Source organism: Anolis sagrei, chromosome 2 (genome assembly GCF_037176765.1).
Source record: "Anolis sagrei isolate rAnoSag1 chromosome 2, rAnoSag1.mat, whole genome shotgun sequence".
NCBI classification, from domain to species: Eukaryota; Metazoa; Chordata; class Lepidosauria; order Squamata; family Dactyloidae; genus Anolis; species Anolis sagrei.
This window is the reverse complement of record NC_090022.1, coordinates 84,993,007-85,015,427: the sequence shown is the minus strand read 5'-3', so window position 1 is coordinate 85,015,427 and position 22,421 is coordinate 84,993,007. Positions and strand designations below refer to the sequence as shown.

At 40.2% G+C, this 22,421-nt stretch overlaps 1 protein-coding gene across 2 annotated transcripts; it reads right to left on the bottom strand.

The window, feature by feature from the left end:
* Nucleotides 1-452: 452 nt before the first annotated feature.
* DCTN4 (dynactin subunit 4) lies at nt 453-21,454 on the bottom strand. Of its 2 annotated transcripts, XM_060765456.2 has the most exons (14): nt 21,246-21,454; nt 15,348-15,418; nt 14,445-14,623; nt 11,915-11,958; nt 11,484-11,591; nt 10,605-10,625; nt 9,846-9,919; nt 8,318-8,430; nt 8,080-8,189; nt 6,738-6,811; nt 5,884-5,938; nt 5,505-5,612; nt 3,522-3,619; nt 453-2,590 (listed from the first exon to the last, which is right to left on the bottom strand). In XM_060765456.2, the coding sequence occupies exons 1-14, from the start codon at nt 21,378-21,380 to the stop codon at nt 2,377-2,379; spliced, it is 1,404 nt and encodes a 467-aa protein (XP_060621439.1). In that variant the 5' UTR covers nt 21,381-21,454; the 3' UTR covers nt 453-2,376. The 2 variants fall into 2 exon arrangements, with proteins under 2 accessions (XP_060621439.1, XP_060621440.1); XM_060765457.2 differs by lacking the exon at nt 10,605-10,625.
* Nucleotides 21,455-22,421: the final 967 nt, after the last annotated feature.

The window sequence follows — 22,421 nt, the reverse complement described above, 5'->3', positions numbered from 1 at the left end:
TAAAGTGGTAACCTACTTGAACCACAGATGGGAGAAACAAACTGCCCTTTTAAAACTTTCATTCCCATTCAATTTGTGCCCATGGAAGTGCATTTTCTATCTACTAAGACTTTCTGTAACATCCAAAATGTAGACATCACGATCACAGCTGTCAGTCTTTCTCCCATGCTACTTTAACATTTTTGCTTGATGAAGCTGCTTGCAAAGCTTCAAAAGCTACTATATTTTTCATCTTCTGGTAGACCCAGTAGAGGTATTACCACAAGATTTATACTGGATTTTGTTGCTGTTTTGTCTTAGTCAACTTTACTGCCTTTGAAATGTTTCACAAGTTATACAGGTATTGCGCTAAACAAACAAGACCGATGCTTGAGATAATAATGTAAGATATTCTCTGCATTTCCCTTAAGCATTGGTGCTATAAAGAAAAAAGTGCACACAGAAGAAAACAGCATTGTTTGCTTCTTTATTTCAAGTCCACTACATTAAGTTAAATAATAAGGCAACACAAGTAATTCTTTTAATATCATAAAGGCAGAGTGCTTCCAGTGTCCTCTTGTGAGGAACCAGAGATGTTTCTGCAGAAGTATGTAGAATACATCTTAACAGTTATTTCATTAAAAGGAGAAAAGATTCTGAAGTATGTCCAGCTTTCCTATACGGTTTTAAGAAGCTTTATTTACATTACTTCAGTGCAACACCTGAACTCTTATCAAAAGAACTTCCAAAGCATTTCAGCCAAGAAACAGCTTAGAAGAAGTTAAACCAGGGGTTAGTTGTGGTTATTTTATAAATTAAAGGCAGCAGACACTGAACACTACACATTTAATAAACACTGGCTAGACTTTTTAAACTCATGCTTTACGCTGTGTATTATCTATGCAAGGCTGTGAATGTCAAGCTTTTTTTCTTTTTCACACCAATTGCACAAACTGGAAAAAGTGCAACCTTCATCCAACCCTCATTCAAGCACTATGATGCAAACAAAGACTAACAGACCTCTGAACAACTTGCACTATACAGGGACAACTTATCTGACTAGATATTAGGTACTTTGATCCAACCTGAAAATATGAATTTCTCTTTCTCCTGTAGTCCTATTGCAATGTGTGCCTCCTAATATTACTCCCAGGCTATATCAAAGCATATATTCACCTGTTATTTAGCCCAAGAAATACAGGAAGAAAAAAACACTCACTGAGTTTCACTGCATTTCTTCAAAGTAATCTAGTAATACAGCCGAGAAGCTTGAGTTGAAACATTTATACATATGTTTGTGTCAGTAATTTGGAGTAATACCGAATTTAAGATAATGGTGGATGTTTAAAACCAAAGTATGGGAATTAACAAATATAAAACTATATGTTTCTACAAAGGCTGCTACTACTAGGAAAGCTTTAGGAAAGCCATTCACTTATTATCATATGGAAATCAGGTGTTAAGTACTGAGTGCAAAAATGCAGTGGGATCTGGAAACTATTCTTTTTAAGAGGTCTTAAGTTTCGAAGTTAGACACAAGAAAAGGGATCTCAATCATCAAAATATTCCAATATCTTTGGTCGATCCTATTCCTAAAGAAATAACACCAACAAGCAATTCCTATCCCAAAGCTTCAGTGGCACCCTTGCTTCAGTGAGTCCACTCCAGCAGCACTTTCATACATGAATTGCCACATATCCTGTTTCATTTTAAACCTTGCATATTATGCCCCCCAAAACTCAAGAATCCTAAAATGCAATCAAATGCCTTTTACATAACCACCTTTTGTTAGTCAGTATTATAGGAAAAGAAAATATCCCATGAAATATTACTGTTTGTTATACATATAAAAGGCTATGAGTGCTATTTTGAACAGGTGATATGTTCAGTAGAAGGTGGAAGCAAGAGTGTATCATGCTACTGATGCTGATATCACTCAGCTTTGGAATATCATTAAGTCTTGGAATAACTGTGAATAAAACCTTCCACAGACAAGGGTATTTTGGCATTATTCAATACCAGCTTTGCTAAACTGATACAAAAAAGCCAGAGAGGAAACCTTGTACAGATGCAAGAGTAAGACAAAATGACCACACTTGTGCACAGTGAATATTGTGCAGTAATGTCGATCAGACATGTGGCATAGTGATAAAATCACCAATTTACGAAAGCAGATGTAACACAGAGGAGAGTGAAGGAACCAATCACCCACAGTGTGGCTCTTTCCTTTTAAATCTACCTCTGAATCTTTTGCCTGAAAGTTGGGAGTGCATCCAGCACACATCCAAGGACCCTCTATGAAACAGTGCCTTCAGCATCACATCACGTTGTGTTCTTTTACAATAGTGTTGTGGTATCATGTGTGGCCATTACTTAGGATCCAGTTACAGGTAAAACTTATGGAAGCAAAGGGCCCAGGCTGAGCTCCACGTGATGAGTGAGCCAGATGACTTCACAACTCTGATCACTCTCCTCCATGGGACGGATCGGGGCAGCAAGGTTCTTGAACTCGTGTTTCATCTTAAAACTCACAGTGACTTCCCCCTCCTCTTTTTGAGGAATGACCTTGATGAATATCCCAACTTTGTTAGCCTTCCGGAAGGCTATGACACTGCAAAGTCAGAAAAAAGATAATGAAAAACTTTGTTATACCCTTGCCAGACTAAATTCCACTAAAGACAAAAAGACATGCTTCAGACTGATTCTCTGTAAAGAAAAAACTCGGATTTTAGCCAACGCTAAGATTATGAGACTATACCTCCTTCCAAAGCAAATAAATTTAGATCTAATAATAGATCTGGGTTGGTATGTGGTTTCCGGGGTGTATGGCCGTGGTCTAGCAGCATTTTCTCCTGACTCTGGAACTCCCTTCTTACCAGGGAAGCTAGAATGGCCTCTTACCTGTTGTCTTTCTGGCAGCAGGCTAAAACCTTCTTATTCAGGCAGGCTTTTAAAGAAGGTTTTTAGAGCAAGTTGGGGGGGGAGGTGCTATGATTTTCAGCTGTCAATATATTTTAACTGAATTTTAATACCATTAGATTTCATTCTGTTTTAAAGTTTGCATATTTGTATATTTTAAATTATGTGGTCATACTTTTAATTGTGAACTGCTTTGAGTCTCCTTCAGGAGATATAAAGTGGGGTATAAATAAACACAACAAGAATAAGAATGTTTTGCCTGCATCTGTGGCCTGGCGTCTTCAGAGCATCCTCTGAAGATGCTATCCACAGAGGCAAGTGAAACATCAGGAGAAAATGCTGCTAGAGCATGGCCATACAGCCTGAAAACCACATGACACCCCAGTGATTCTGGCTGTAAAAGCTTTCAGCAATACAATAATAGATCTATTTCTACGTTTTTGATTAATCAGCCTTCTGAGGCCATGGAAATTTGTGGCCCTCATTACACTATGACAATGACTTCTACAAACTGAGTGTTGTACGAAGTTATTTTAGTCTGGCCTTAACCTATCTGTGAATTTCACTGCCTCAAACCAAGTTCTACCTATTCATGGCAGTATTAACTGAAAGACCACACTTACTCAGGATCATCCTGAAAATCTTGAGGTTCAGCCAGCTCATCATATTCTGCTGCTGCATCCTTACCAGCCAAAATCAATTCCTTGGAAGGAACCACCACCTTAAAAAAAGGAAGCAGATTCAATGTATCACTATAGTATAACTTCCTATTCCCAATCAGTTCTGTGAATATACAGCCATATGAGAGGAAAAAGATTGCTAGCAACCACCAGAAAAATGCAGCTGTGGCAGGGAACCAAGGCACAACATTATTATTATGGATTTCTGTTCTTGAGCTGCAGTTCTCCCCAAAACTGTTTGATGCTACACACTGACATGTTATTGCTACAAAACAAGTTTTACAATTATACATCAATTAATGAAGTAGATATATTCCTGAGTGTTACTTCTTTAACAGAAATTTTGATATCAAAGTTAGAAATAACATGAAAAGAACAGGTATAGGTTTGACAAAAAGAGCAATTCAACATGTTTTGGCAAACCTTTTATTGAAAACTAATATGCATATGCAAAATGAAACAACAGAGTGATGAAAGCTTTGCATAAGAAAACAGAAACAGTTTGAATGTTCTATACACCACTTGATGAAAGCAGCTTCCAAAATGCATCCCAAGCTAATTTTTTTTCTCTTTCAATTATCTCTTTCCCTTTCAAAGATATCCCTTTTGGTGGTCACATCTGATAGATCCATCTCTTCACACATGCTTAGTAAGTGATTCTGGAGCCATCTGTTTTATCTTGCCTGTTATAGGTACCCATGGGCGGCTACAGTAAGACTATCTAGAGGAGACTCTCAGTCTTTCCCAGGCCGTATTTCATTACATTTACTGTAGACATGCAGCTGCAACACAACACCAAAAGATTTTCTCCAGTCCTCCTTCACAGTCTCTACGAATGCTGCAAAAAATAAACAACAAAACCCTCCAGCTAGACAGAAGACAAAAAAATGCTGGTCTTTGGTAAAGCCTCTTTGTCAGAAGTTTTGTTAACTGAGGCATGTCTGCATGCATGGTAAATGATGCAGCAACCAATATATAGGAGAGAAGCATTTCTGCCCAGTTTCCTGCATTGGACCCCAAATTGACTAATTCTACTCATGCTGACTCCCCCCCCCCCCCCCGGGTAATCTGTTTCCTCTTAGCTTGCTATATAGGGCTCTTGGGTAAGTGAGCTCTCTCACACACACAAACACCCAATGTGAAACTGATGGAAGATGGACTCCCAAGAGTTATATAGCAAAGGAAATCAAATAATGATGCAACTCCCTGCTCCACAACTATGGGAATTGTGCAAGCAGACTAATAACAGAGGGAAATTCACTTCCCCAATGTATTCTCTTATCTTTTTCTATCTTCATAACCCTTTGAATGTCAGTTGACAAGTGTTAACAACAACAACAACTTTATTTTTATACCCTGCCACCATGTCCCCAAGGGGACTCAGGGCGGCTTACAAGGGGACAAGTCCAAGATACAGATGAAAACAGAACACATTAAAATCAATCAAATAAAAACATAACATAGTCACAAAATATCATAATAAAACAATCTCATGGCTGAGATAAAAGCTGGGTTCGGGCTCAAGTGCGTGCAATGATTCCTAGATGGAGCTGATGGAAAGTGCAAATTCAAATGAACAGGGGCTAGAGGGGATACCCTTAGAGAAAAAGTGTCTAGGTTACCGAAAGGAGGGCCAAACTAAAGTGCAGGGGCTTAGAATAGGATCGAAATAGTTCAACTGCCACAATGCCAACAAGGACATGACAAGGGTTTATTGTGTGTAGTACCTTACTACAAACAGTAAACCTCTGGTATGCTATGACATGTGTGATACCCATTCCACATTGGAGCTTATGCTTTTGAAGCAACAACAATATAAAATCCCAGGTCTTCAAGAAAACATTCCACAGACATATAGGGTCTGTGTAAATTCTAACACAGTATCATCTTCACACAAGAATCTCTAGTAGTAAAAAGGTTCAATACCTTTGCAGTGCTATTAATGTCATCTGGATCACCTTCCTCACATTCTTTCAATGTCACATGGGTAAGATTTTCCACTGGATTGGTGAGGGTAAGAAGGACTTGACTTTCCTGTGGAAGAGACAGGTACACAGAACACAAAGTTACTCTTAAACAGGTTTGGTCCGGTGGTATCTTTTAGTCAGTTCATTCATTTACATCTACAACCTTGTTTCAAATTTGGTACAATGACTCAGCTGAAACATTTAGACAAAACAAAACATTGTATCCGAGAGGCTAGTTCATTTTTTAAAAGAAACATTTAAAAACCACTCTCACGCAGCCTTTAAAGCTTTTAATTTTCACCCCAAAAGAGGCCTAACTAAAGCTGATAGGAACTAACCTTCATGTAGCGTAGATTAGGAATGGACAGGATTCTCACTTCCGGGATGTAGTTTCTACAAGTACAATAGAAAAATTAAAACAGCACATAGATCTGTTCCTCTCTAGCTCTGACTTTCACATCATTTTTACTGATTGTTCACCAACTGACAAAGGGACAGACAGACAGACATCTTGGTTCCAAGACAGTCTGGATTTCTGAAGCTGTAGATGTTTCAAAAAGTGGCAGGAGTAAATGATTTAGATTTAGTACACTTTATGTTATAAAAGAGGAAATTATACTGTAGAATGGAGCTGGCAACATAATATCCCGCATCTTTTGGACTACAACCTCCACAGCCCTAAACACCAGAGATAAAAAAAATGGTAAGAGCTGCCGTTCAAATTATCTGGAGGTCACTACAATGTCTATGCTGCTGAAGAATGTACCAAAATATCTGATTTTTAATTAGATGAAATGAAAGGACAAAATGTGAGTAATGAAAAGTCCACAACTAAAACCATCTGAGGTTTGAATGTGATCACATCTTCATACCATTAAGATTAGGCCATGAAAGCTCTAAGGCTTTGCTAAAATGAGAAAAACAGGTGAACGTTCATTTTGAGAGGTCAATTAATCAATCAATAAAGGAATCCAGCTATTTCCCAAACAAACACAGGACACCTTCTGTTATGCTACCCCTTAGTTCAAGATGTTCATTGGATTTCTGGGCAACATTTTAAAATCAAGCAGGCATTCAAACCAAATTTTTTATAAGCCTGTTATAATATCATGCTGGGAAACAGGCAAATGAAAACCCTTCTTTCTGACATATAATATAGTATTCTTGCTTTCGTCCATTTCAGAGTACTTACACAGCCACCAGCTGGATTTTGAATTTGATAGATGTAGGATTGAACTCTGGCTTACTCAGATTGTGTTCGCATTTCTAGGAAAGAAATACATTTATCAAAACAAAAGATTAGTGCAGCCAAAAACAAACAAATAAACAATACAGTGAAAGCTACAAATGCTATAACTGAGTGACTTTTAACAATTCGTTGTGACAAAATCAACTACAGCAAGGCTGCCTTCATTTTACCTAAAAAGAGCTAAGTCCGGTGAGGCCAAAGCCCAGGGCTTCTTGACCCAGTGACTAGTGAGAGGCCCTTACTCCTTATTCGAACCGCCATAGTTCTTGTCTCTCAGAAGACAGATATAGCTTGTGGGAGGCAGTTTCACAAATGCTACTGCTCTGGCTTTTGAGGGAAAGGACAGCCATCATATGCTGAACTAAACCTGCCACTTTCCTGTCTTATCGAGACTGTAAGCCTGAGGGCAGAGAACTGTCAAATCAATGACTTGGACTGTCTGCACACCCCATCCCTCTCTGAATATTCTAGCCCAGTCATATCTTACCTGTTCATGCCCAGCATTATTTTTTAAATTTTAATTATTACATTTGGCCCAGCCATAGGTTTATAAATGTTTGTTGTGCTATTGTTCATGTTTATTGATTTTTGTTTATGAGATTTATTTTAATTGTTTTGCATTGCTTGTTGTTATTGCTTTTGTTATTGATGTGTTGTAGGCTTGGCATCATGTAAGCCGCACCGAGTCCCTTGGGAAGATGGTAGCGGGGTATAAATAAATTATTATTATTATTATTATTATTATTATTATTATTATGACTTGCAAGTCACCCGAGGAGATTTTTTTTTTTGTCATGTCAGGAGCGACTTGAGAAACTGCAAGTCACTTCTGTTGTGAGAGAATTGGCCGTCTGCAAGGACGTTGCCCAGGGGACACCTGGATGTTTAGATGTTTTATCATCCTTCTGGGAGGCTTCTCTCATGTCCCTGCATGAGGAGCTGGAGCTGATAGAGGGAGCTCATCTGCCTCTCCCCGGATTCGAACCTGTGACCTGTTGGTCTTCAGTCCTGCCGGCACAGGGGTTTAACCCACTGCACCACCGGGGGAACCCGAGGAGATGTTCTGACGGAAGAGTAGGGTATAAATACTCCAAATAAATAAATAATAAACAAAGATACTGAGATATCATGCTCTCTCAGTATCAATTCCATTTGTCTGTCCCAAATCACCCGCCAATCAACTTCACTGGATCATGCCAAGTTTTACAATACAGTAAATCTCTCAGCTATTTCCAGGCTAACAACACAGAATAAATGTAAACCATTTTCCACACAGCCTACATACCCGGCACCGCAGCGAGCGTTTGATCAGCAGGTGTTTATGACGAGGGTAAAGCTGAGAAGCACAGATAGGCTGAAAGTCTGGCTGTAAGAGACGCTGCCGCAGGGTTGTCACTGTTCACAGTAGAAAAATGGAGGGGGGAAAGTTCTTTATGAACAGCTTTGAACAACAACACACAGTAAGTACTATTGGAATTTATCCACTGATGGAGAAAAACACCAGTGCAGAGCGGTGTAATTACCTTCCGTTAGATTAATTGGTCTCGTGTAATAATCCTCAGGCAGAGGTTCCACTTCCTCCACAGCTTGGGCAGGTTCAATTTTTATCTCCTTCTGGTCGTCTCCTTCTTTCAGCCTGAAACAGAAGTGGAAATGAGGGCTCAATGTAGGCAGCAAATTTTCTAGAAGGATTTGGAATGATACAGCTATAACAACATTGACTGAAGCAAGCCTTTGTGGAAGATCTGGAAACCAATATATTTATATTCAGATCATCTTATGAAACAGAACTGCTTGGCTGAAGCAATGTTCTGCTTAAAGTATCATCATTATCCTTATTCTTATCATAATGTGTATTTCTATCCCACCTTTTTTCCATTTTGATACTCAAAGCAGCTTACAAGTTCAAAAACACATCATTAAAATTCACAAGAAACAAAAGTAAAAACAATACAAATACAAAAAAGATTACAAAAGATTAAAACATGCATCACTGAATACACAGATACAGCCAAGCACAACAACTAGCAGGATGCAACACAATGTTTAGGTAAGACAGGCTTTATACATACATTGTAAAGTATTTCATATAGTGTTGCTTTGTTTGGCAACATACTATAAGTCAGATGTACATGTAACTGCTCAAATAATCCCAACTATATCTTAGCTTTCTTTGACTAGTATGACCATTGTATTTATTTATTTCATTTCTATGCTGCCTCTCTCAATTGTGGGACCCAAAGCTCACAAAAAAAAAATCCAACAATTTTTTTTAAAAGAATAAGATAATTTAAAATTATCACAGCCAGGATTAATTAATACAGAATTTTCTACCTTTACATTACTCAAGGTTTTTAAAAGTTGTGTCTGTAGCATATACAAATTGCATTCCTCATTGAGAGTGTTGGAGGTATCTGCCTACAGTGGAAGAGTTTGAGTAAAGAAATGAAAGGCAAAGAAAACATTCCATCTGCTCTCTCCTTGTTCCCTCATTGCACCTCATTTTCCATTTTGCTTTCAAACAAATGGTTTTTCAAACAAACAAAAGAAAGTCTTAGGTAGAACTATATGGATCAAGCCAACACATTCTTTAAAAAATACGCCCCACTGAACACACTGGGACTTACTCTATGCACTCAAGGAACCTAAGAATAAACGATGTTTAGAAAACATTTTTCAGTTCCTTCCTAAGAAATTGCAACCAAATGCAATATGAAGGATGAACAAAACAGGTTCAGATAACAAAGGCCTCATGCAGGAAAAGGGGAAACCCCACAGAATGATTACTTATTCCTTGGCCAAGATAATGAAAACATCTCAGGTGCAAAGCCCAAGGCAAGACAGCTTTACTGTTTGCAAAACAAGTTGAAAGGTTCAAACACAGTGCAAAAATACCAGCACCACACACTGCTCCTGAATACTCACTCAGAAGACAGATTTTCCTTCTGAAGGACTACATTTTTCTGAATATGAATGGTAATTTGCAAGCTTGTTCTAAGTGACACAATTATTGTAGACCAACCATGCACATAAGAGGAATTTATTACTCACGAAAGTCCAGTAAGGGCAGTGATAGGAGCCCCAGGTCTTTGGCGCTGCAATCTGGTTCCAAGACCATACTTATCCTATGGGGGGGGGGGAAAACATACAACCAAAAAGAAGAATATTAACTGAAAATAAACTGAAAATAAACCTGCACATCTCCTTACATTTTGAAAGGTGAAAAAGGGCAAGCAAGAAAAAGCAAAATGAGAAAGTTTCTTTCTGCTCAAAATCAATTTGGGAATTTGGTCAATCAAGTGAAACAAACATTTTGAAAATGCAGAAAAGGAATGCTGCATGTTATAGCTGGTATAGTTAGTTTTGAACATAGCAATTAACATGCTGAGAAAGAATGTGTTTTATGGCTTCTCTTTTTAGCAAAAAAGAATAGAGTATATGTGGTCTGAAAAAAAAGATGCAAAGTTTGCCTTGATGGCATGGGAAATTATATTTGAATGATTCATTATTTCAGAGACAAATGAATGAAATACTACTTTTTTCAACAGAGAAATAAATATTTGAAAGAGAGGTTGAGTTGTAGACATAGAAAACAGATGAACATATTCTACGCGGCCCTTTTTCCACAGAGTGACTAAAGCTGTCTCAATTTTGAAACTAGGCCAATGGCCCATCTGAAATGGTTTGAGATAGCCATAATCATCTTGTAGGGCCTGCTACTGAACAGCAGTTACCTATAGAGATCAATATACCTGTGGAATGCATGTAGGTTCAAAAAATTTATCACTAACAGAAACTGAAGGAACTTACCACTACATGTATAGTGTGTTGCTGTGGAGAGCGCCCAAATTAGCAGCAGGTAGCAACGGAGACAAGAAAAATGCAGCAATAAAGACATAAGCAAATGCACAGAGCAAGCAGGTTATATAGTTTTCTCAGAGGCAGCAAGCAGAAATGTTAAGCTAAGCCAAATCCAGCCTTTTGTTTGACACGGACATGCTGCATCACTTAAAATTAAAATGAAAGAGACCTTAACACTCAAGATAATATCACTTTATCATTTTAAAGCTTTCAATCATGTGGTTGCGTTTTGCTAAATTCTGGGACTCGTGGTTCAGAAAGGGGCCTTTAAAATTATCTGCCAAAACGGTCCTCAGCTTCCCTAAACTGCAAACCCTAACATTCTGCAGGAGGCAGCCACAGGATTAAAAGAGGGAATCAGCACTTTTAAAACACTAATGCGTCAGTCATATTTCTGCTGATTGTGTCCTAGGTCGGAAAATACTTAGCAGCCCTCAGTCAACCTATTCTGTTTCCTGTCTAGCTGAGATTCTGAGCCTATGTTCAGCCTGTCTAGCTGAGATTCTGAGCCTATGAACTAATTCTCCATACAAATGACAAATTAATGTAGGGTTTCAGACATGCAAGTGCATAAATCTGTCTAGTGGACAATCTCTTAGTAAACTGTAAATTATTCTGAAATATTTCTAAACATAGGTGTCCAAAACGTGCTTGTGGAAAATCATGGATCTGATAAGTTTTCTGTGAGATGGTTCCTTTTAATTCCACGCTGATATCTTCCTTTCTAGAAGTTTCAACTAGAATCAGAAGTATACTTCTGCAACTGACAATCTAGCAACCAAGTTTTCACTGTGAGCTCTGGTATTATACACCATTTTCCCAACTCACGGAAAAAGCCAATGGCATGTAGGGTCGGCGTCGAACTAGTTTTTTACGATCCCTTTCCATCTTCTCCTTCTGAGCCAGCTGCTGATAATACTCCACCAGTTTGTTAATCTGCATAGGAGAGAATGCATCTTAAAAAACAAAGCAAGACATTTATTTTATAGCAGGCACTTATTTTATGGGGCAAAAGGAACATCTTCCTTTCCCATTCTTCATTTAAGAAATACAATTCTTCCTGCATGTGTCTTTATAACAAGAATTTTTATATTCCTCTTCCATACTTGCCTAGTCTTTTATTTATTAGTTGATAAATAAGTAATTTCTATTTTAAAGGAGTCAACCTGAGAACTTCACAGCACGTTTAAAAAAACAGGTTTCCATGATACAATCTCCTCATAGATTTTCTACTAAAGACAAACCTATTCTATAGTTACCTTTTGGGTGTGAGGATTCTCTGGCTCCTGCCAGCCTCCACTGGCTGTAATACAAATAACAAGAACAATTTAAATGGAGCCAGTCACATGTTATGTGCTGTTCAAACAGAATAAAATATATTCAGAGTTACTGGCTGTTTCATTTTTTTCACATAATAGCACAATAAAACAGTAAACATGTTTGCTAAAGCTATATCTTTATTATTAATGTAGGGGTAAAGGGAAGTATTTTAGGAAAGGATTGGCAAACAAGAAGGAACAACTCAATTCTGATTCTTCTCTACAAATGCCCATGCTCCCTGATACTTGCACTTATTGTCAGCCATATCTGAGTTTTGGAGCTGAACTAGGAAAAAAATCCAATTCAGTTGGGTTGAAGAAAGTATCAGCAAGAATCAGCAGGTGGGATCATACACTCCCAATGCAAGAGGAAATTACTACAGGATGGAAAACATTACAATTGTTTCTCACATATATCTCGAAAGCATGTATTTTTCAGAGAAAAATAATGCACATGTCTGTCACATCTGTACAGTACAAGCCTCAAATCTGCAGAGGATATGTTCCATGATTTTGCATGGATACATGCAACCATGGTTAATAGTGACATCTACTTAATAAATTTCTTCAGTAGAAGCATACCATAGAATTGTGCTGGAAAGCCTAGAAAATGTCTAAAGTATTAGATCCTCCCGCACAATTCTACAGTTGACCACCAGTGCAATCACAACACCAAATTGCCTGTAGGATCTAGATAATGCCTAGAGAGCAAGTAATTTGGCAGACACGGATAAATGACGCTAGGGATACCGGTTCAGTGGGTACAGAGATCATACTGTATTTGAATTCCAAGTATGGGATACTTTTGGCTTCTGCTGATTTAGCAAGATGTAAAAACCCATCCATTACTGAGGGAAAAATAAGAGGGACCTGAACAACTTTTTTGCCTTTTCACCCAAACTGTCTCTATTTAGTATTTTCCCCTGCATAGCTATCTCCCAACAGCAGAGGACAGTACAATCCCTAGGAAGTATTTAGTAAGGAGCTGTAGAATAAAAGCTCTAATGAGCCCCCCTCCACCCAATGCGGTCCCAGAACTTCTGAGAAAAGAAGCTGCTGCCTTCCTTTCTGGTGGGATATGAATTGGAGGAGCCTGACCAGGAATGGGATTCTAGATGAGGGGTTTGATGAATACCCAGTTATGAAAATTTAACTTCCATTTTAAGCAATAAAGAGAAGGCTATCAATATCCTAAAGCTTTTAGAGAAATCCAGAGCATTACGGCATTTGGGATACCATATACAATGTGACCACTGATTATTTTTAAAGGCTATGGAAGAGCCAGAAAATGTGGAGAAAAATAATGAGGGGACTAGCGCAATTCCCCCACAAAGATCAGTTACAACCAGTCTGGTTATTTGGATCAGGGTAGAGACAGTGAGGTTTTCTCCCTTCTTGTAATATTAGATCCTGGGCCATATGCCAAAGCTGAATTGTAAGAAATCCATAGCAGATACAACGAAACATGTCTTTATACTGGGTATAGGGGAACTGCAATTCCCTACCACAAAATGACCATCAGAGGGAGTAAGTCGGTGTATACCAGTTGCTATGAAAATACAACTTTGAAGACACTACAAACTGCTGGACTACTTCAGTTGATATCACACAGCAGAACTTTTCTTGCATTGAAAATAAACAGTGGGGTCTGTGGGCTAGTATTAGATCTTGTGGAGATGAAATAGGACTGCAAATGAGATAGGCCAGGCAAATTAAGGCCCTGGGACTGGATGCAGCTCCTTGGGTGCTTACCTCAGGCCATCCTCAATTTCCCTGTCCTTTTGGCAGAAGGACATTGCAGTCCAGTGCGTCCTTATGACAAAAAGATGGGAAAGGAAAGCACATAGTAGCTGAATGCCCTCCAGAGCGTGCTCAGACACTGTGTGTCTTGACCTCCTCCCAGCCAAAGGATGGTGTAAGCGTCTTTATGCCAGGAGGACAGCTTGAAGAAGCCACACAGTGGTTGAAAGCCCTCCAGATCACTCTCTACCACTGCATAATGCCAAGAGGAGAGTTCGAGGAGCGGCATATGGCATAATGATAGGGCAAGCAGCCCCGTCCTTATGCTGGGAGGACAACCTGAGGAAGACCTAGGCCCTGTATTGCCCCTCCTGGTCCTGGCCTCTCCTGGCCCCTCCCCCTCTCAGGCCCGCCCCACCCAACGTGTGCCTGGTCCCCCTCCCTCCTGACCCAACCCTCCCAGCTGGGCCCACAATGCAGCCCCAAGGCAAAAAAGTTGACCCATGTCTGAGATAGGCCCTTTGGCACACATTCTCAATTCTTTCAGTGATAAACAACAACCACAATCACAAGTGTAGCTTCATTACAGTCTCACAAGCCTTTCTTATCTGTTTTTTTTTTTTTTTTTTAGCATTTAATCAACATGACATTCAAATTCTGAAAGAAGGATTCAAGATAGCATGCTTGGGAAGGGCTTTCACACAAATGTCTTACAAATGGCAATACTCACCGACTGATTTATCTGCCATGCCAACATCTCTGGAAGTCCAGCGGCAAAATCCACAGGCCAGATAGTAAGCTTTCTTCATTGTAGTCTTGGCTGGATCATCAGGGAGTGGAGCAGGGATGCTTGTTGCTCGGGTAGAAAGTGTATGCATGCAGCAAGGGCAGTCAAAACAGTTTGCACACCTGAATAGGAAGAAACAAGTATAAAATGATGAATGGCTTTAACCAGAACTCCACTGTCTTGATATTATATTTCATAAATCAGAAAAGGACATTAACGGTTTTATTAAACAATTCTATCCTAAGGATTCAAGAGAAAAGGAAATACTTAACAGAAACAGTCAATAACAGGATTGGCGATGGTTTCCTTCTTGAAAAGGCAAAAACCCTTTTGCAAATGATTTTTTGATCTGGTCAGAGTAAACATAGAATACAGGGATAAAGAAAGATTTTGGAATACTTTATACATATTCACTGGCATCCTTTTGATTAATCATAATGGCGTAAGCCTTCACAACATTTTTGTTGTTGTTGCGTAGATTGGAATTCTATTCTGACCACACAGAAGACAAAATCCACACAATCTCAGCCCAAGATAAAAGCTGCATAGCCTCTCCCATATGACCGTTTCCTTGTTTTCAGAGAAAAGGGGAATCAGAGGGAAGATAGCCAACTAATTTTGATATAGATACATATATGTAGGGACATCATTTGCTGGAACATTCCAACGACTCCCAGAAATCTCTATGGGTGCCTTCTGGATGTGCCAAACCAATAATGTTCTTCACACTTATCCACATATCTATTTGGCTCCCAGCACTTTAGTAAGAACACAAAACAATTCTAGAAACTCTTTGTCCAAAATCAAAAGAGGAGAAACATTTGCAAGAGTAGCATGTATATTCACCTATTCTTCTTCAGCTTGGCTTCAGCTGAGGGCATGTTTTCCAGGCAACTAGGACAATAGTGAGAATCCACCTAAAGAATTGAAAAAGACTTGTTCATTCTTTGCCACCAGCATAAAATTCTTCTATTTCTCCAATGACATATTTAACAAAACTAAATTGTGTATCTAAAATGATTTGGAATAGGGGTCCGGAAGGCTTCCAAGTCTTCTGACGCAGACTTTGGGGTGCCCAGGTGTTTACAGCAGAGATATTGACCTCTTTATTCGGATCATGAAAAAAAATCATTACAAGATTTCCCTGTCGAGTTCTGGCCATAACAACTATGGGACTGGCTTGTGAATCAGCAAATCTTCAGCTCAATTCCCATGTCTGTTATTATGCAGCCCTGGGCAAACCACTCCTTCTCAACCTCATTCTGACTCCATCCATCCTATGGTAACACTTATATTATTCAATTTACAAAAGTCTAACAAGAATTTGAAGATGTTATAGGTTTACTACTAAACTTACAAATCAAAATACTGGGGGAGAAAGATAATAAGCTAGTGGCTGAAAATGTTTCACATACATTCAAAAATGTAGGTTCACTATTTTGTGTCACAAAACACTGGGAAAATATCTCCTTGATGAACAAAAATCATACCAGTTATGCTACTGCCATCAGCTTGATCTTCAACATTGTCATCATAAGAGCTAAATAATCTGTTTCACAACTATGTGCTTTGAACACAGCTAAATACACAGCTCCTTCATCAAAACCAAGTGTGCAAAACATTTTCCAGCTTTGCACCACACATAGATGGGAGCTCATCTGATAAAGTATGTGTGCACAGACATATCATATATAGATGAGATGCATGAATATACATTTGCACACAAGGTTGCAAATAAATACATGCAATAGCCAAGGTCGTTAAAGTCAGTCAAAAAAAGCTGATGGTTAGGACTTTTTGAGTATTTAAGCTCAGATCTGACAGTGTTCGCCTGAAGAAAAAAAAAAGCAACACTATATGAAATGTTTTTGGAAAGCTCACAAAAACATCAGTTTTTATCAAGTATGTTTAATTCACATCTTCCCTAAACAATGTGCTGAATCCTGCTAATTGTGCTACCGGGGTATCTGTATGTCTAACAATACATGTTTTAAGTTTGGGTTTTTTTTATTTACAAAACATTACTTAGTCTTGTTTTAATTTTTGCATCCTATAAATTTTTAATTTTTTGTAAGCTGCTTTTAGTCACAAACTGGGAGGAAAGCCAGCTAGAAATAAATATAAATATTACGATAATAAATATACATTGCATAATTAAATTAATTCAGTGTATGTACTTAAATTAATCTAATAATTTAAAAAACCCATGTAGCCAATTTAGATTAAATTAATTTAAGACATTAAATCTATCACAACTATGCCAACTAAATTCCATTAAATTTATGTATTCTATTTTTACATAAGTAAAACAATTCTAAAATGCACATGTTTTATTTAGCGCATCTATCACCCCAGCCCAATCTATCACTTTCCATTCAGTTTAACTGTGCTCCTGATTCTTTCCTGAGTCAACAGCAACAACAATCAAAGCATTATGGAGTCCTCTCTTTGTAGCTGACAGAACATCCCTTCAGAGACATGCTGGCTTTTAGAGCTCAAGAGGCAGCCTGTCTGAGAATAGATTTTAGAGCATTCTTCCAGAACTAATGCCTTAAATTCGACTAGAAGGGTTTGACATGGAGCAAAAGAGCATGGGGGGAGAGAGAGAGACTTCTCAGCTGGAAACTGTCAGTGACAGAAAAAACAGCTGACGGAGTGTTTTTGGTGGTTCGGTTATTAACGATTCCATGGGGTCAGCAAGATGCATACTGCCTGCATATTGGTGAAAATGCCTAAGGAAGTAATTTGCTGTATTTTCAAACCCTGGATACATCATTCCCAGAATTCCTGGATTACAGTGTAATTGCTTAGTAAACAGCTGAACATGACACAAAAATATGTAGAACAAGATCCCAATGTGAAAAAAGATGAAAAGTTAACTTTGGGATGCAGTCTTTTTCTTAGAAATAGGTCCAACAAAAGCAGTGATCTCGTACTTGCAGAACTACTAATCCAAAGTTACCCATGTAAAGCTATTATCTCAAAGCCTATTAGATAATGAAACAGCCTTGGGAGTCTAAATATGAATGAGAAATCCATCAGTGGACATCATCGTCACAAACAACATGAATGAACTCCCCACTCAGACTACAGCCTCTTGAGCTTATTTTTCATTCAAAAAGGCAGGCTGGGATGTGTTCTATGTCTTTGCGTGTTACGTATATTTTCCTTCTTAGATATCCAAGACTATAACAGTACAATACGAATAACCAAGAGCTAATGTAGTACAGTACAACCCCGGTATCTGCAGGGGATATGTTTCATGACCCTCCTGTGGATACCTGGAAGATGGTAAATAGGAAACCCTATACTTGGACTGGAGACATATCACAAAACACTTTCCTGGAGGAAGGTGAAATATTACAGAACATAGGTAAGTGAAACATGGATACTGAATCAGTGGATTAGGGGGTTTTCCTATACAGTGGTTTGATTGTTGGCTAAATATTTTGGAAGATGGGGGCTGGTTCTACACTGCCATGTAATGAAGTTTGAACTGCACTGAACTGCATTATATGGCAATGTAGAATCAGTTTAATTTTCGCTTAGTCATGGAAACCCTCCAGGCGACCCTTAGGCCAACCACGTTCTCTCTGCCTCAAGAGGGCAATGTACACCCTCTCTGAACCAATTCTTGTCAAGAAAAGCCCACTCGCCTAAGGATCTCAGTATTGGGACACACCAACTGACACAAGGGACACTACCCACTTCCACCTCCACAGCTGTGAATTCAAACCACTGTAACAAGAACCTAATTGTAAAGCCCTGGGCACTGGGGAAGAATCCAATCATGTCTGAACATGATTAACACATACAAGCCATGCTAAATTATGCAGGTTGCGCATCCCTTATCCAGAAATCCAAAATTTAACCACAAGCCTGGCTGAAATGGGGACATCTTTGCTTTGTGATGATTCAATACACACCGACTTTGTTTCATACACCAAATTATTAGAAACAGTATCTAAGATTAACTTCAGCTATGTATATAAGGTGTATATGAAGCATAAATGAATGTTATATTTAGACTTGGGTCCATCGCCAAGATATCTCATTATGCATATGCAAATATCTCAAAATATAAAACCATTACCCCCATCCCCTATTTATTTATCGTGTCATCAGCAACCATACCATACCCCCATCCCCTGTAAAATTATTTGTTATTTATTTATTTATTTACAATATTTCTATCTTGTCTTTTTCAAAGGTGACTCAAGGCGGCTTACAGCCAGGCAGCAATTTGATGCCTAGCAATATACAATTAATAGAATTTAAAATACATTCAATAAAACATATAAAACCAATGCCTTCATTGTTAGTCTCATTGTCACGTTCATCTAATACCGTTTTTGACTGTTGCATTAGATTCCGAAGGCTTGTTCAAATAGCCACATTTTCACTTTTTTCCAGAAAGTCAAGAGGGAGGGGGCGGATCTAATATCTCTGGGAAGAGCGTTCCACAACCGAGGGGCCACAACTGAGAAGGCCCTGTTTCTCATCCCCGCCAGTCACATCTGTGAAGAAGGTGGGACCGAGAGCAGGGCCTCCCCAGACGATCTTAAATTCTTAGATGATTCATAGGAAGAGATATGTTCAGACAGGTAAGCTGGGCCAGAACCGTTCAGGGCTTTATAAAATGTATTGTCAAAGGCTTTATAAAATGGACTATCCTTCTCCGTCTAGCACCTCATTTTGGCCTATGCTTGGATAATGAAACAGTACCCCATCACCAATTCAAAATGCTTCAGGTCCAAAACATTTTGAATAAGGGATGCTCGTCTGTGAGATGAAATTCCCATGATACAAGTTAGGGAAATAGATAGATAAATAAATCTATCTATACATATAATAAAAGTCAAAGTTTGTATGCAGCGGACATGTGGCGGGAGGAGTATGTGCCAGCGTTCTGATTGGCTGCCGCTGTGGTGCTATTTGCATATGGTCTCTGATTGGCCAGCTTCAATAGGAGCCCCTGGTGGAGAAAAGAGTTCATGACAGAAACGGGGACATGAGAAGGAAATTTGCATATGGTCTCTGATTGGCCAGCCTCAATTCCAAGATTCCGAGATGACAAAGAGAGGAAAGGAAAAGGCCAGGGGCTGGGTCAGAAAATTACCAATACAGACCAAACCTGGCATACAGAGCCCCCATGACCCACTCGACATCCTACTGCAGTATGGAGGAGGATGAACCATGGATGATGGGACTTGCAGTATCATCACTCACATTCTGAGACCGCTGTTGCCCTCATCCAATGACTGATCAGGACCAAACTTGACACATAGACCTCTCATGATCCACTTTACGTCCTGGTATGGTTTGGCCAGGGATGGACCATGGATTATGGGACTTGCAGTACCTTTGTTCAATTCCTGAGACCACTGCAACACTCATCCAATTACCGACAAAAACCAAACTTGGCACGCTGAGTCACCATGACACACTCTACATTCTGGTGCAGTTTGGAGGAGGATGCACTATGGACGATGGGACTTGCAATACCTGTACTCCCTTCCTAAGATCATTACAACTGCCAACAATGATGGATCAAGACCACAATTCACACAGAGAGCCCGCATGATCTACTCTACATCCTGGTGCGGTTTGGAAGAATTTGACAATGGATGATGGGACTTGCAGTCACTTCACTCACTATCTGAGACCACTGAGACCCTCGCCAATGACTGATCAAGACCAAACTTGGCACACAGAGTCCCCATGACCCACTCTACATCCTGGTGCACTTTGGAGGAGGACAGACCATGGATGATGGAACTTCAAGTACCTCCACTCCCTTCCCAAGACTGCTGCAACCCTCATCTAATGTCCGATCAAGGCCAAACTTGGCACACACAGCTCCCATGACCCATTCTACATCCCAATGCTGTTTGAAGGAGGACGGACGATGGATGATGGGACTTCCAGTACCTTCACTCACTTCCTGAAACCACAGCAACACTCATCCAAATACCAAGAAAGACCCAACTTGGCACAGAGAGCCCCCTTGGCCAACTCAACATTCTGGTGAGGTTTGGGGAAGAACAGACTATGGATGATGGGACTTGCAGTACCTAAACTCACTTTCTGAGACCACTGTGACCCTCATCCAATATTTGATCAAGAACAAAACTTGGCACACAGAGCCCCCACGACCCACTCTCCATTCTGGTGCAATTTGTAGGAGGATGGACCACAAATGATGGGATTCTCAGTACCTTCACTAACTTCCTGAGACCACTGCGAGCCATATAAATAACTGATAAAGACCAACCTTGATACACAATTCCTTTCTCAAATAACCCGGGCCGCGCCGGAGCCCCAAGCTAGTAGATAGAATAAACCTGAGGACAGGAAACTGTTTTATTGTGCTTTTACTTGTGCAGCGCCTTGAACAGTGATGGTACTATATTATCAATAGGTGAGGATGACAGCGCCCACCCCTCCCTGGTAGGCCTGGCCTCCGCCCCCACAATGACAGCCCTCTCTCCTATCCAATGACTAGAGAAACCACACATGCTGAAAGACAAGTGATCCAATCGGGGCTCCAGCTTGGAGAGCCACCCATAGAGGGGCCAATCGGGAAAGACTTTGGAGCCGAATTCTGCTAGCCAATGGGACGGCAGAGAAGAGCGAGTGGCAGCCATAGCGCCCAATAGGGCACTTATAGTCCCGCCTCTCTCTCTCTCTCTCTCTCTCTCCAGCTGCTCCCTCCCTCCCTCTCCTCCGCCTCTGCCGCTTTACCTCATGAGAGACACACTCGAGGGAGCGGAGCTCGCTGCAGTAGCGGCAGAAATAGAGCTGCGAGAGCGGCATGCGGATCTCCTTCTCGCCGCGGACGAGGTACAAGACCCGCTCGGACTGAAGCAGCGACGCCATCTTGGGGAGACGGAACCAGCCCAGCCTTCGCCGCTCCCTCGCTCCCTCTCTCGCCGCCCCCAGCCCACGTGACTTCCGTCAGCGCACCCGGAAGCCACGATCCCTGGCCAAGAGACATGTGGCCTCTCTAGTCACTTCCGCCTGGTACTCTATGCTCCTCGAGGGGCGAAGAGGCGTCATCAGCCGGGCGGGACGGAAGGGGGCGGGGGAAAAGGAATGAATCGTCAGAAGACACTCACTGGGGCTTCTTTTGGTGTACAAAGCATCTCTTTTCAGTATCTCCCCATCTACTTCATCACACTAGAGAGAAAATCCACTTAAAATCCGGTTTCTGCCTCCTGCAGAATTCTGGGGTTTGGGTTGTGGTAGGTTTTCCGGGCTGTCTGGCCATGTTCTAGAAGCATTCTCTCCTGACGTTTCGCCTGCATCTGTGGCAAGCTTCCTCAGAGGTCCCGGGTTTGTTGTTTAGGGAGGAGGCTTTAACAGCCCCACTAAACTACAAATTTATTTATTTATTTACAGTTTTTATATTCCGCCCTTCTCACCCCGCAAGGGACTCAGGGCGGATTACAATATACACATATATGGCAAACATTCAATGCCAGTTTGACAGACAATGAATACAGACAATACACAGAGGCTATTTAACTTTTTTCTGGCCGCCAGGGGAGCTGCTGCTTTCATCGTCCACCAGCGACACCGATGAAGTTCTTCCGCATTCCACATTTCCCGGAGTCTTTTCTTTATGGCCTCATAAATTAGTTAATTTAGCCTCCCACACAAGGTGGTACCTTATTTTCCTACTTGACAGATGCAACTGTCTTTCGGGTTGCAAAGGTCGACAACAGGCTACACAATGGCTGGACACCCACTCCAGTCCGGGCTGGCTTTGAACTCATGAATTCTGCAGAAGGCAGAACATGAATTTAAAGTGCATTCATTCTCTAGTGTGGTCAGTTTTAGTTTTGGCTTTGAATATCATGTGATATTTAGGAAATGTTGTGCAGCTATTAGGGTTTAAAATCTCCTAAAGGCACCAGA

What these genes read in the sequence shown, in the direction of transcription:
- DCTN4 (XM_060765456.2), bottom strand. Translation starts at nt 21,380, where the DNA reads ATGGCGTCGCTGCTTCAGTCCGAGCGGGTCTTGTACCTCGTCCGCGGC. An exon ending in AACACACTATACATGTAGTG is followed by an intron (nt 9,920 to 10,604) that starts GTAAGTTCCTTC and finishes CCCCCCCCATAG; the next exon opens with GATAAGTATGGTCTTGGAAC. An exon ending in CTAATCTACGCTACATGAAG is followed by an intron (nt 5,613 to 5,883) that starts GTTAGTTCCTAT and finishes TCTCTTCCACAG; the next exon opens with GAAAGTCAAGTCCTTCTTAC.